General features: G+C 38.8%; 1 protein-coding gene across 1 annotated transcript in view; it reads right to left on the minus strand.

Moving 5' to 3' along the window:
* Positions 1-14313, minus strand: part of LOC150106502 (trypsin-1-like) — a 92286-nt gene that overhangs the window by 17337 nt on the left and 60636 nt on the right. Inside the window, exon 4 of the mRNA XM_090392501.1 lies at positions 1771-1916. Coding sequence (XP_090248627.1) covers positions 1771-1916 — 146 coding nt within the window. The remainder of the gene's footprint in view (positions 1-1770; positions 1917-14313) is intronic.

Consider the following 14313-nt stretch of genomic DNA (forward strand, 5'->3'; position numbering starts at 1 on the left):
CTGTGTGATAGCTGTCAGATCACATTACACACAGCTGTCATATCCATAAAAAAAATTGATTTAACATTGTCTTGTATACACCTAGTTTAGTGTTGTTTAGAGTAAATTCTATTTTTGCTTATTCTGTTGTCTCTATTTCCACATTTAATTTGGCATTTTCACTAAAAATTGTACTAAATACATAAAATATTTCACTTTCTATACATTCATCATGCTGAATGCAGTTGATGTTTTCAATGTTCCTACCTATTTTCATAGTTTTTGTCTTTTGGTCATTGATTTTTATTCCAATTTTGTTTCTTTGTCAAATTGAGCAGTTATACAATTTAATTAAAGAATCCTATATACTTTATACTGGATTTATTTATCTGCATTTATGCAGATAAATAAATCCAGTATAAAGAGCTGAGATTATATCAAAATATCACAATTTGAGATTAACATTTCAAATTTTGATATTAGGTTTAATCCATTTTCCTTCAGTCTCTCACAAGATCATTCAGCAGTGCTTTGGTTATCAAATGATCTGATCCTACTTACAATAAACCAGTGGTTGAAAATCTACATCCGGTTCATGAGAATATAACCTGCACTTTCAGGTTATTATCTTCATCCATAGTTCATATATGAGCATGAGGAACTGGAAATTGTATTGTTATGAAGTACTTTGGATATATGTTAAAGATACTAAGCAATTTTATAAGCTAGGTTTTTAATCCTTTTTCCCAAGTAAGCAAACAGACAAGTAAGTCAAGTTTGTGGCTGCATGTAGTGCAACACTAGTCAACTCGTCGTAAAGGTGGAGTAAGCTCTGATCACTTTCCTTAGAATTTTCCCCTAATGCAAAGCACATTTCCTTGCAGAGATGTATGATGCTATGCATTAAGGTAATGGTCACTACCCATACCGGTTTCGACCTTTATTGAGGTCTCATCAGTGGGAGCCAGACCTAAAAAAATGCCAAGGGTGAAGTAATATAGAGCTTATAAATATTTTACCTAAACAAGTTGCCATAAGGTGCTTTGACCTCATTAAATAAAAATATCAGGATGAGAGTAAGATACATCTCTGCAAGGAAATGTGCTTTGCATTAGGAGAAAATTCTAAAGAAAGTGATCAGAGCTTACTCCACCTGTACAACAAGTTGCCCAGTGTTGCACTATGTGCAGCTGCAAACTTGACTTACTTGTCTGTTTGCTTACTTGGGAAAAAGGATTAAAAACCTAGCTTATAAAATTGCTTGGTATCTTTGACATAATGGATATATTTTATTACACATTTCAATATTGCAGGAAATTTTGCTAAACAGAGGTACCAATCATCTGCATGGTTACTAGACTTCCTCCATACCAGTGGGATGGTAAATACATTGACAATGCATAAAAGTAACAACACTGGCGAAGAGACAACAAATACTATTGTAAATGAGAAAGAAAATCAAATAATGGTGCTCAGAGTATCACATGTATGTCTGCTGATCTCACTCTTCATGGTAGTGAAAGCATGTGAATAGGTGAATGAAGCTATCTCACTAAACAGTAACAGCAACATATAGTGTGCTACATGATGCGCTGACAATCCTTGAACTCTGCATGTCCTGAAGAGTACTGATCTTGAACTGACTCAGTGTTGTTAACTTCTACTGAACATAAGGTACTTTCTTAAGCCTTCATTTTATTATTCTCTATATACTATTATGCTAAAATCACCTTTTGTCTAGAGCATATTTAATTGTACAGTGTAATCCCAATTAAATAGAAATGCTTCTACCTGACAAACACTTTTCCCTCCTTCATCATAGCCAGCACATATCATTCCACTAGTAACATTATGGATTTCTTCATAGGCTTTGACACAAGTGTCATGATTTAAAATTGGAACAGACACTTTCTGAAGAATTCTGGCTCCACTACCCTCTGAAAAAAGAATTGTAACAATTATTATAATTAAAAAAATTAAATAAAAAATGAATGGTTCCTTATCTAATAAATCACATTTATTGATATAGCAATAAATCAGGTAGTGTTTCTTGCTAATCATTTGATTAATACCACCTTCTTCAATGAATGTGGTGGAAAGAAAAAAAAAAGATGTCACATTGTTTCTGTATAGTGATCTATAGTACACAATATCTTATGTTATTATTATTATTATTATTATTTAGAGAGACCAGGGAGTCAGGAACTCACCGAGGGAGGCCATGCTATTTGCACCAGCTGTCATACCTATTCTTGAATTCATTCACAATGTGCACACACAACATCCAATGACAATCCATTCCAATCATGTACCACTCTATGAAAGAAAAATCTTACCCTCACTTCCTTCCTCGCAGCATTCATTCTCAGCTTTCAAGGATGCCCTCTCATTCTTTTCCCACCCTCCATAAAATGAAAAATTTGATCAACTGAACTCCTGTATGACCCTTTCAGAAATTTGTAAATCTCAATCATATCATTCTCCTGTTTGCAGCCTACAAATTTTCAATCTGCCTTCATAATCAGTATTCCACAATCCTGATATCATTTTGACACTCTCTCTCCTTTGTAGTATCAGAATCACCATAGAAATCAGGAGACACCAAACTTGTGTGCAACAGTCCAAGTAAGGTCTTATCAAGGCGTTGTAAAGAGGCAAAACGACTTCCTTATCTTCATATGTCAAGGTTCGTTTCAGCGTTGCAATTATTCTCTGAATTGTATTTACAATCGTTGCTACATTACCCATGAACCTCAACTTCCTGTCTAATAAAACTCCAAGATCCCTAGCCTGATCAGTTTCTTCAAGCATAATCCTGCCAATATAATACAACATTGGATATCTACTCAGAACAGAGTGCATGACCTTACATTTATTAACATTAAACTTATAGCCATTTTCGCATGCCCATAATTCCAGACATCTTTACACATGATTCATAGGTCCAAACCAGAAGAACAGAGAATTTATTCTCTCATGTATGCACCATTCAGTTGGAATGCCATGCTGCTTATTGTTTTTAAACTATGAGTGAAAATGGAAGTTAAAGATTGTATGAAAATGAGAGAAAAGAAATAGGGAAGTAGTTGAACTAAGGCAATTTATGTGAAGTCATTAGCCTCTATATACAAGTAGCTTAGTCATGAAGTTACTTCATGCACAATCTTTGTTTGCTTACACTTGGATAAAGTATGCAGCCAAGAATATAATTTCTTGGCATCTTTAATTTATAGTATAACCAAGTGAAAAAAATGTTCAACAACTAGCTCTAATCCAGAGTATTTTAGTAATAAAGTGTAACACCTTTTGACTACTTGTATATGGGAAATATATGATTTCTGCATTACTTCAACACTGATTAACAGTTTTTTTTGGCGCGTAGATCTGGTGGCGTAATGGCGGTTGCCAAGTGTTTATATATGTGATCAGTGATTTAAATAGTCGTTATGATTTTCTGAAGAAAAGTTTATTTTGTAAAATATTTGCTACTGATGCTGGTAGATCGATTTGATCTACGGGATATTTATATATAGAGGTAAGTGTTCATTCTGTGAAACATTTACTACCTTTGCTGGTAGATCGACTTGATCTACGGGATATTTACATTGGGCTCTAGGTCCCACTTCTCAAACTTTATTTTAATAGATTTGTTGCCTTCTGTTAATCATGACAAAACCTCTCAATGAAGGCATATTTGAGGAAGTTTACAAAGAATTCCTAAGATTAGGAAAACTTTTGAGCGACAACTGGCCAGGGAAAGTAAAGCTCTTAGATACATTCCCTCCTACAGCAGTCACAGAAGATAGGATGGATGATTCTAATGAAGGAAGTATGTTGACTGAACCAGAATCAAGTCACTTCACGAATACAGAGAATGCTGCATTTCAGGATAATAATCCGCAGATTGTGGAAACCAACACAGAATTTCAAACAGTCAAAAAGAAAAGGAAAATCTCCTCTACTGCAGATACACCCAAAACAGTGGAGATAGAACCAGATAATGTAATTAAAGAAAGGGTACCCCCAGTCGTCCTAAGGGCCAAGGAGCACTGGACGTCCGTTGCATCCACACTGAAATCTTCAGATATCACCTTCATTAAAGCCACAAACACAGAAGAAGGGATTCGCATACAACCTAAAACATCATCAGATTACAGAAAAATGACCAAACTTCTAGACAACAACAACTTGCCATATCACACTTTTGCACTCAACAGTGAAAAAAATTTAAAAGTAGTGTTAAGGGGAGTAACTGAAACATTACAAATAGAAGACCTCACTGCAGACCTCCAACTTAAGGGATTTAGCCCAATTAAAGTCAGCCGAATGCGGAGAGCTGATAAAACACCTTATCCCCTAATTCTAGTGGAAATAAGCAAAGACCAAAATCATATATACAATCTCCAAACCATCTGTGATCTAGTCATAAAAGTTGAGGCATTGAAACATAAATCAACTACAACCCAGTGCCATAGATGCCAGAAGATTGGGAATGCCCAACGATGCTGCAAGGCCGAATTTCGTTGCGTTAAATGTGGTGGCAAACATGCATGAAATGAATGCCATAAACCTCGTACACTTCCAGCAAAGTGTGCAAACTGCGGAGGACTACACCCTGCAAACTATAGGGGCTGTATAGCATTTCCTCAAAACCAAAAATTACAACTCAAAACCAGTAAACCTCTTCAAGAACAAGCGTCTTCCCATCAAACCATAGTCTCCACAACGGATGGAAGATCGTATGCTGAAGTTACAAGATCGACCTTCCAAAAAGACCCAAAACCAAAGCAGTCACAGCAAACCAACAAACCTATCCTACTGAACATAACAAGCCACTTAGGTGAAATGCTTGCTGAACTCCAACAAACCAACCCAACTCAAGAAGCCAAAGATATCATCTTAAGGCATACACAATCACTCTTTATGGAAATTCTTAATGGATAAATCTAAAAGAAAACCGAAATCATTACAAATTGTTTCATGGAATGCAAATGGTTTATTTATCAAATTACAGGAGCTGCAGGAGTTTGCAGCAGAAACTCAAGCAGACATCATCCTCATAAATGAAACACATCTTCGTCCAAGTGACAAAATCAGAATCAATAGTTATAGCACTTACCGAACAGACAGATGCTTTGCTAGAGGTGGAGGCACTGCCATCTTTGTGAAAAGTAACATAAAACATAATTCAATAGCAGAACCCCAAACAGAACACATGGAAACTACAGGAATAGAAATACATATGGAAAATACAAGCAGCATTACGATATATGCAGCCTACAACCCCCCAAATAAAAAACTCCTTGAATCTGACTTAGAGGTGATACTAAATACAGGCAGAGCAGTGATTATAGCCGGAGATCTTAATGCCAAACACTCAGTCTGGAATAGCAGAAACTCAAATATTAATGGAAGAATACTCAACTCTTACACCACTTCAAGAAATATAACAGTAATAGGACCCACTGAACCCACACATTATGGAGCTACCGGTCGTCCTGATGTACTAGATATAGCTATATTAAAAAACATAGCACACAGCTATCAGATACAAGCAATCAACGACTTAAGTTCTGATCATAACCCCATCATATTACAACTAGGCACCATACAAGATATAGCAGAAAACACCACCGCATTTATAAATTGGAAACAACTTCCCTCAGCCTTCCAGGAAAACCTTGGTCTAATACCGCATATAACATCTGCTGAAGATGTAGAAAAAGCAGTGAAGACTCTTGAAAAACAACTGCTGACAGCTATAACGCAGGTAACAAATATAACCAAATGTACACCATCAAATAAACTTCCACAGGATATAAAACGTCTTATCCAAGAGAAAAACAGATTAAGAAGACAATATCAGAGAACAATGGACCCAGCGGATAAACAAGCAGTCAATAGAGCAACAAACCAGGTTCGATATGCCCTAAAGGACCACCGTAACCAACTCTGGAATAACAAAATTCTCCAATTAAACACAGAGGATCAATCAATATGGAAAATGATGAAATCACTCCGTTCAAAGCGTTTTACATTTCCTCCAATCCAAGGTGAATCTAATGTTGTCTACAACGACGAGGAAAAAGCTGAAGCATTTGCTGACAGTTTAGAAAAACAATGCAGCCCCAATTATATCAATACAGATATAAATTTCATAAGTAAAATTCACACCCAAGTGCGTAAAATAACTCAAAATGCCTCATTCCAATCCAATAACAAATCCGTATCACCAACAGAAGTATATGAGATTTTAAGAAAACTAAATAACAAAAAGGCTCCAGGTCCAGATGGAATAACAAATAAGGTACTCAAGTTACTTCCTCGCAAAGGGGTTATGCATCTAGTAGCGATCATTAATGCCATCTTCCGGCTAAATTATTTCCCACAATGATGGAAAATTACCGACGTTTTCCTAATTCCCAAACCTGGGAAAAATACACAGTTTCCTGTAAATTACAGACCAATCAGCCTTCTTTCATGCATAGGTAAGATAGCCGAACGTGCTATTCTCACAATGCTTCAAGTGGCAACAGATATCAACCATATAATTCAAGATGAACAATTTGGCTTTAGGAAATATCACTCCACAACGCTACAAATTTACAGAGTTATCGAACATATAACCCAAGGGTATGAATGGCACCAACACACTGGCGCAGTTTTTCTAGACATCACTCAGGCATTTGATAGAGTATGGCATCATGGACTAATTTTTAAACTACACGAAGTTGGTATTCCATTGCCACTAGTGCTACTTATCAAATCATATCTACACAACAGAAAATTTAAAATAAAACTCAACGGTATCAGATCCACGGAGAGGAGAATCACGGCCGGAGTTCCTCAAGGCTCTCTACTATCTCCCCTACTCTTCTCCATATACATGGCAGATCTCCCCAAACTGTCTCCAGCTATCACCACTCTGTATGCCGACGATACAATCATTATAGCCAGATCCCTCCGTCCACACCTGGCCACAATCAAGCTGCAGCGAGCAGTCAATGAATTGGAGGATTGGTACACCAAGTGGCGTATCGCAATTAATCCAAACAAAAGCTCTGCAGTACTTTTCACCAGACGTAAGGCAGAACCGAATACTAGCATACAAATGTTTGGTAAAATCATCCCTTGGCGCAATTCTACCAAATATCTGGGAATTCATCTTGATAGACGTCTAAACTTCAAGTCACATATGGATAGTGTTACCACTAAGGCAAGTCAGACTATAGCACAGCTATATCCACTTTTGAACAGGAACAGCTTCCTAAGCATAAGCAACAAAATCTTACTTTTCAAATCGGTAATCAGACCGCAACTAACTTATGCCTCTCCAACCTGGGGTCATACGACTAAAAGCAACATCAACAGACTTCAGATAATACAGAATAAATGCCTAAGAATGGCATTTAATGCCCCATGGTTCATCAGAAACATCCAGTTACATCAAGAAGCCAATCTTCCAGATATTAAGACCTACATGACAAACATTGCAGAGAAATTCTTCACAATCACGGATAATCACCCAAATCAGTTAGTTCGACAGGCAGCGGACTACAAGCCCTCAGATCGTTTCAAACATAAAAAACCGAAATCCTCCATCGCAAGAGAAAGCTGATACAGCCTCAATGCTCACAATGAGCGGGTAAATTACCCACAATAATCTCATCACCCACAATCTAAAATCCAGATGAAGGGATAAAGAGTCAAGGACTCAGTCCATCAACCAATTAAGTTCAAGTTCAAGTTCAACACTGATTAACACTGATTATTCCATCCTTCACTACAAATATTTCTCTTCCTACTGGAAACTGGCATACATAATACCAATTCATAAACCTGGAAAAGATCCCAGTTTGCCTCAAAATTACAGACCAATCAGCCTCATCTCTAATCTCAGCAAAATTGCCGAGAAGGTAATTCTTACTAGGCTTCAAGATTCAGTACTCCAATTAAATATCCTGCCTGAGGAGCAGTTTGGCTTCCGACAATTGCATAGCACCATGCAAATACACAGATTGGTAGAACACATCATCACAGGTTTTAACTGGCGTCAATGCACTGGGGCTGTTTTCCTTGACTTAGCCAGTGCATTTGACAAGGTTTGGCATTATGGTTTGCTATACAAACTAATATCATCTGGTGTACCAATCGGAATCATTCAACTTATAAAGGCATACCTCTAAGATAGGTACATGCAAGTAAGGCTGTGTGGAGTAGTCTCGACACAAAAACACATCTTGGCTGGAGTTCCACAAGGGTCCTTACTAGCACCAATCCTATTCTCCTTATACTTGTAGGATATACCACACAACCCATTATCTTCAATTAAAGTTCTTTACACTGATGACACAGCAATATTGGCCAGATCTTTAAAGCCTCACCTAGCCATCAAGAAACTGCAAGAAAACCTACTGCAAATTGAACAATATTTCACCAAATGGTGACTCCTAGTGAATTCCCTGAAAAGCGTAGTCGTTAGTCGTCCTATTTTCAAGAAGATTACTGCTTCCTAAAGAAGATATTCTCCTTTTCAACACTAAAATTCCATGGAAAACAGAGATCAAATATCTTGGTGTAATACTAGAAAGAAAACTGACCTTCAGTTCACGTATCAGCAATCTTTGTGCCAACACATCAAAAGCAATAGCCCAGCTCTACCTGCTAATAAACAGAAACAGTAAGCTGAGCACCAGAATCAAACTTCTCATATACAAACTGATGGTTCGTCCAATACTCATCTATGCTTCACCGGCCTGGAGTCATACTTCAAACTCGAATATTATCAAATTACAATGCATCCAGAACAAATGTCTCAGAATGATCCTGGACGCCCCATGGTTCATCCAAACTGTCCAACTGCACTGGGACACGGAGGTACCCTATATTTATACTTTCATCAATCAAATTCTCAAAAGCAACTGTGCACCCTAACAGACTGATCCAACTGGCTGCTGATTATGATGCAATGGACTATTCTAAGCACAAAAGACCTAAAGCCATCCAAAACCCCAACACTGAGGATTAATCTCATAGCCCACTCAAGGCGAGCAATTAGCTCATAAACTTTCTCAAATCACAGCTTCTCTCAAGATAGCCGGGAATATGAAAAGCTTTTGCTTCACCCGTTATGTCAGTAATGTTCATAGTTAATATAACACTGATTAACGGAGTGAAAGATGGCGGCTCGCTTGTTAGTGTTGTGATTACAATAAGACGATTTTAGTTTTGATTCCAGGTAGCTATCGTGGATTAGGAGTTAAGATTAGGATTAGCTGAGTCGTATAAAGCCTAGTGAATGTAATATCGTTTAGTTTGACGAATAATGTCTTGAGTTTTGGTTAAGATTCGGTAAGTAATTTTGTTCAGAAAACTTTTAAGTGCAAAATTTTGCTACCTATGCTGGTAGATCGATTTGATCTATGGGATATTTACATTGGGCTCTAGGACCCATTTCTCAAACTTTATTCTAACAGAGTTATTACCTCCTATCAGACATGTCAAAACCCCTCAATGAAAGCATATTCAAAGAAGTTTACAGAGAATTTCTGAGATTAGGAAAACTATTGAGTGACAACTGGCCAGGGAAAGTAAAGCTGTTAGATACATTCCCCCTACAGCAGTCACAGAGGATAGGATGGATGATTTAAATGATGGAAGTATGCTGACTGAACCAGAATTAAGACACTCCATGAATATAGAGGATACTGCATCGCTAGATAATACTCCGCAGTTTTTGGAAACCAGCACAGAATCCCAAACAGTCAAAAAGAAAAGGAAAATCTCCTCTACTGCAGATACACCCAAAACAGCAGAGATAGAACCAGATAATGAACTAAAAGAAAGGGTACCCCCAGTCATCCTAAGGGCCAAGGAGCACTGAACGTCCGTTGCATCTGCACTGAAATCTTCAGTGCGGATATCACCTTCATGAAAGCCACAAACACAGAAGAAGGAATATGCACACAGCCTAAAATGTCATCAGACTACAGAAAAATAACCAAACTTCTAGACAACAACAACCTGCCATACCACACTTTTGCACTCAACAGTGAGAAAAATTTAAAAGCAGTATTAAGGGGAGTTACTGAAACATTACAAATAGAAGACCTCACTGCAGACCTCCAATTTAAGGGATTTAGCCCAATTAAAGTCAGCTGAATGCAGAGAGCTGATAAAACACCCTATCCCCTAATTCTGGTGGAAATAAGCAAAGACCAAAAACATATATACAATCTCCAAACCATCTGTGATCTAGTCATAAAAGTTGAGGCATTGAAACATAAATCAACTACAACCCGGTGTCATAGATGCCAGAAGATTGGGAATGCCCAACGATGCTGCAAGGCCGAATTTCGTTGCGTTAAATGTGGTGGCAAACATGCATCAAATGAATGCCATAAACCTCGTACACTTCCAGCAAAGTGTGCAAACTGCGGAGGACTACACCCTGCAAACTATAGGGGCTGTATAGCATTTCCTCAAAACCAAAAATTACAACTCAAAACCAGTAAACCTCTTCAAGAATGCATGTCCCACCATCAAACCATAGTCTCCACCAGGGATGGAAGATCATATGCTGAAGTTACAAGATCAACCTTCCAAAAAGACCCAAAACCAAATCAGTCACAGCAAACCAACAAAACTATCCTACTGAACATAACAAGCCACTTAGGTGAAATGCTTGCTGAACTCCAACAAACCAACCCAACTCAAGAAGCCAAGGATATCATCTTAACGCACACACAATCACTCTTTATGGAAATTCTTAATGGATAAGTCTAAAAGAAAACCAAAATCGTTACAAATTGTTTCATGGAATGCAAATGGTTTATCTATCAAATTACAGGAGCTGCAGGAGTTTGCAGCAGAAACCCAAGCAGACATCATCCTCATAAATGAAGCACATCTTCGTCCAAGTAACAAAATCAGAATCAATGGCTACAGCACTTACTGTACAGAGAGATGCTTTGCAAGAGGTGGAGGCACTGCCATCTTTGTGAAAAGAAACATAAAACATAATTCAATTGCCGAACCCCAAACAGAAAACATGGAAACTACAGGAATAGAAATACATATGGAAAACACAAGCAGCATTACGATATATGCAGCCTACAATCCCCCAAATAAAAAACTCCTTGAATCTGACTTAGATGTGATACTAAATAGGCAGAGCAGTGATTATAGTCGGAGATTTTAATGCCAAACATTCAGTCTGAAACAGCAGAAACTCAAATATTAATGGAAGAATACTCAACTCTTACACCATTTCAAGAAATATAACAGTAATAGGACCCACTGAACCCACACATTACCGGATTACCCACACAGCAACCGGATGTCCTGATGTACTAGATATATCTATATTTCAAAAACATAGCGCACAGCTATCAGATACTGATCAACAACTTAAGTTCTGATCATAACCCCATCATATGTGGTAGAAACACCGAAGGAATGGATGATTTGATCGATAATGAAAATGGTGAGTTAAATGCGAGTAGCGAAATTGCCCGTTTACATGGCGCGATACACAGAGCCAAACGACAACTGGAGCGTATGCAAAAATGTGTGTTGAACGTACCGACAAATAACCGGCGGAAGTCTGTGACGGCAAAAAATAGAATGTACGTAAACGTCAATAAAATGAAGGAGCGAGTGCTGTATGGGGATTCGCTATTAAGAGGCGTAATAATTGAGAGTTTAACGAAGTCGTACCAGCCGGGTGCGAACATAAAGGACGTCAGCGAATCTATTCGACTGCAAAAACAGAGGGTGAAAGAGATGATAATAGTGGCAGGAACGAATGATTTGAAAGAGGACAAAATGGAAATGATAGAGGATGTGAGGGAGTTGTTTGAGGTAGCAAAAGAGAAGAGTGAGAGAGTTAGGATGGTGAGTATCTTACCGCGGTATGACAGCGAAGTGTTTAGAAGGAGGGCCATAATTGCCAATGACTTTATGCGTGGGTTATGCATGGAGAGTGGTGTGGAATTTGTGGATGTGTGGAATGAGTTCGATGGGCGAAAGGACTTATATAAGATGGATGGGTTACATTTGAATGGAGTTGGTGCACGGAGACTTGAAAGAGTGTTGATGAATGATGTGGAAGTGGATGTACAGACTCAGGGAAACTAGATTTATTAAGAGGGGGGGAGTAGATATGCAGACTTTAGGGGGGGCAGTTAAGTGTATGAATGAGTATATTACGCCCGGGCGAGTACGACGGACAACAAATCAGAATGGGATAATTAGTATAAGGAATCAAAGTAGGGATGGGACAAATGGGCTTCTGCGATTCATGTACACTAATGCCAGGAGTATTAGGAACAAGAAGGAAGAGTTTTTGGCCATGGTTGGCACTTCCAGGCCACAGGTTGTCGGTATTAGTGAAACATGGCTGACAGAAGATGATAAAGCTAGTGGGATTGAATGTGATGGGTATAGCGTGTTCAGGAGTGACAGGGTGAATAAAAAGGGGGGAGGAGTGTTATTGATGATAGCTGATGAGCTTCAGCCAAGGAGTATAGAAGTTGAACTGCAGGATGGGGAAAAAAGCACATTTGAGGCTGTTTGGTGTGAGATACAATCTAGCAGAACAAAATATACAATTGGGTGCTGCTATAGACCGGGTGATGGAGTGGATGGTGGGAATAGTATGCATAAGCAAATAGAAGAAATGAATGGAAGGAGGGTAATTATTATGGGTGATTTCAATTATGGTAACATTGACTGGAAAGAGGAGAGGGCACATGGGAGGAAGGAATTGGATTTTATGCAGTTATTAAGGGACAACTATCTACGGCAACATGTATTGGAAAATACCAGGGGGCAGAGAGTGCTGGACCTAGTAATTGCAACTGAGAATGTAGCTGTAACGAACATGACCATGTTGCCACCAATTGGTGAGAGTGACCATAAGGTCATGACTTGGGAGGTGGCTAAAGGAGTCGAATTTACAATTAAGACAGGGTATATGTGGAATTACCGGGCTGGTAAGTATGACAAGCTTAGGTGTGTGCTTGGCTCAATGCCATGGCATGTAAAACTGCAAGGGCTGGATGTTGATGGTGCATGGGAGGTGGTTAAGAACTGTTTGCAGGAGGCAATGGTTGACTGTATACCAAGAGTCCGAATAATAAATCAGGTAGGGGTTAAATGGATGAATAACACTATTAAGCTTGAGCTGCAAAAAAAGAAACAATTGTGGAGGGAATTTAAGGAGAAGGGTGACCATCAGGTGCATGAACAGTATAAAGCTCAGGCCAGGATGGTAACAAGGGTGGTAAGAAAAGCAAAAGCAGATTACGAAAGGAAATTGGCCATGCAGGCTAAAGAGAATCCCAAACAGTTTTTTCAATATGTTGCAAATAAAAGGAAAAATGCTCATGGTAGAATGATCTTAAAAAATGCTGAGGGTAGGGAGGTAACTGAATCAGTCGATGTTGTGGAATTACTGAGCGAGCACTTTGCAAGAGTATATCATCCAGGTGGTGGCTTTGCGGAAATGGAGGAACCAACAGCTTATACTGGAATTGTGATGAATGAGGTAGAGGTAACTAGTCTATTACAGAACCTCAATGTCAATACATCTGTGGGATTGGATGGTATACCAGCTCGTGTCGTACGTGAAGCGGCCAAAGAATTGTCAGTGCCCTTGACCATTATGTTTAATTTGAGCCTCAGGACTGGGTCAGTCCCAAGGGGGTGGAAAGAGGGGAAAATAGTTCCACTGCACAAAGGTGGTTCCAAGGCTGCTGTTGAAAATTACCGGCCAATCAGCATAACAGGAATCATTATCAAGGTCTTAGAGAAAATAGTCAAGAGGAAAATACAAGATTGGATAGAAGAAAATGGGATACTGTATCGGGGACAGCATGGTTTTGTGAAGGGTAGGTCATGCCTCAGTAACTTGCTCACGTATTATAACACAGTGACGGCTGAACTGGATAAGGGTAATGGGTTTACAGTGATTCTGCTGGACCTTGCTAAGGCCTTTGACAGGATACCACATGGAATTCTAATCAGTAAATTGCAGCATATGGGAATGGACATAGGGTTGGTGAGATGGATAGGAGGGTGGTTGACGGAGAGATATCAGAGAGTGGTTTACTCAGGAGTAGAGTCCACTAGACGGCCTGTGACTAGTGGTGTACCACAAGGATCTGTTCTTGGACCACTGCTGTTTAATTTGTTCATAAATGATATAGGAAAGGATCTGAGAGGAACAGTTCATTTGTTTGCGGATGATGCGAAGTTGGGTAGGGCAATAGTGAATGCAGATGACCTCAAAATTTTGCAGGATGATTTGGATAGATTGGAGGTCTGGGCTAG

This window comes from Typopeltis vanoorti, chromosome 5 (assembly GCF_054136105.1).
Source record: "Typopeltis vanoorti isolate ZY-2024b chromosome 5, IOZ_Tvanoo_1.0, whole genome shotgun sequence".
In the NCBI taxonomy this organism is placed as follows: Eukaryota; Metazoa; Arthropoda; class Arachnida; order Uropygi; family Thelyphonidae; genus Typopeltis; species Typopeltis vanoorti.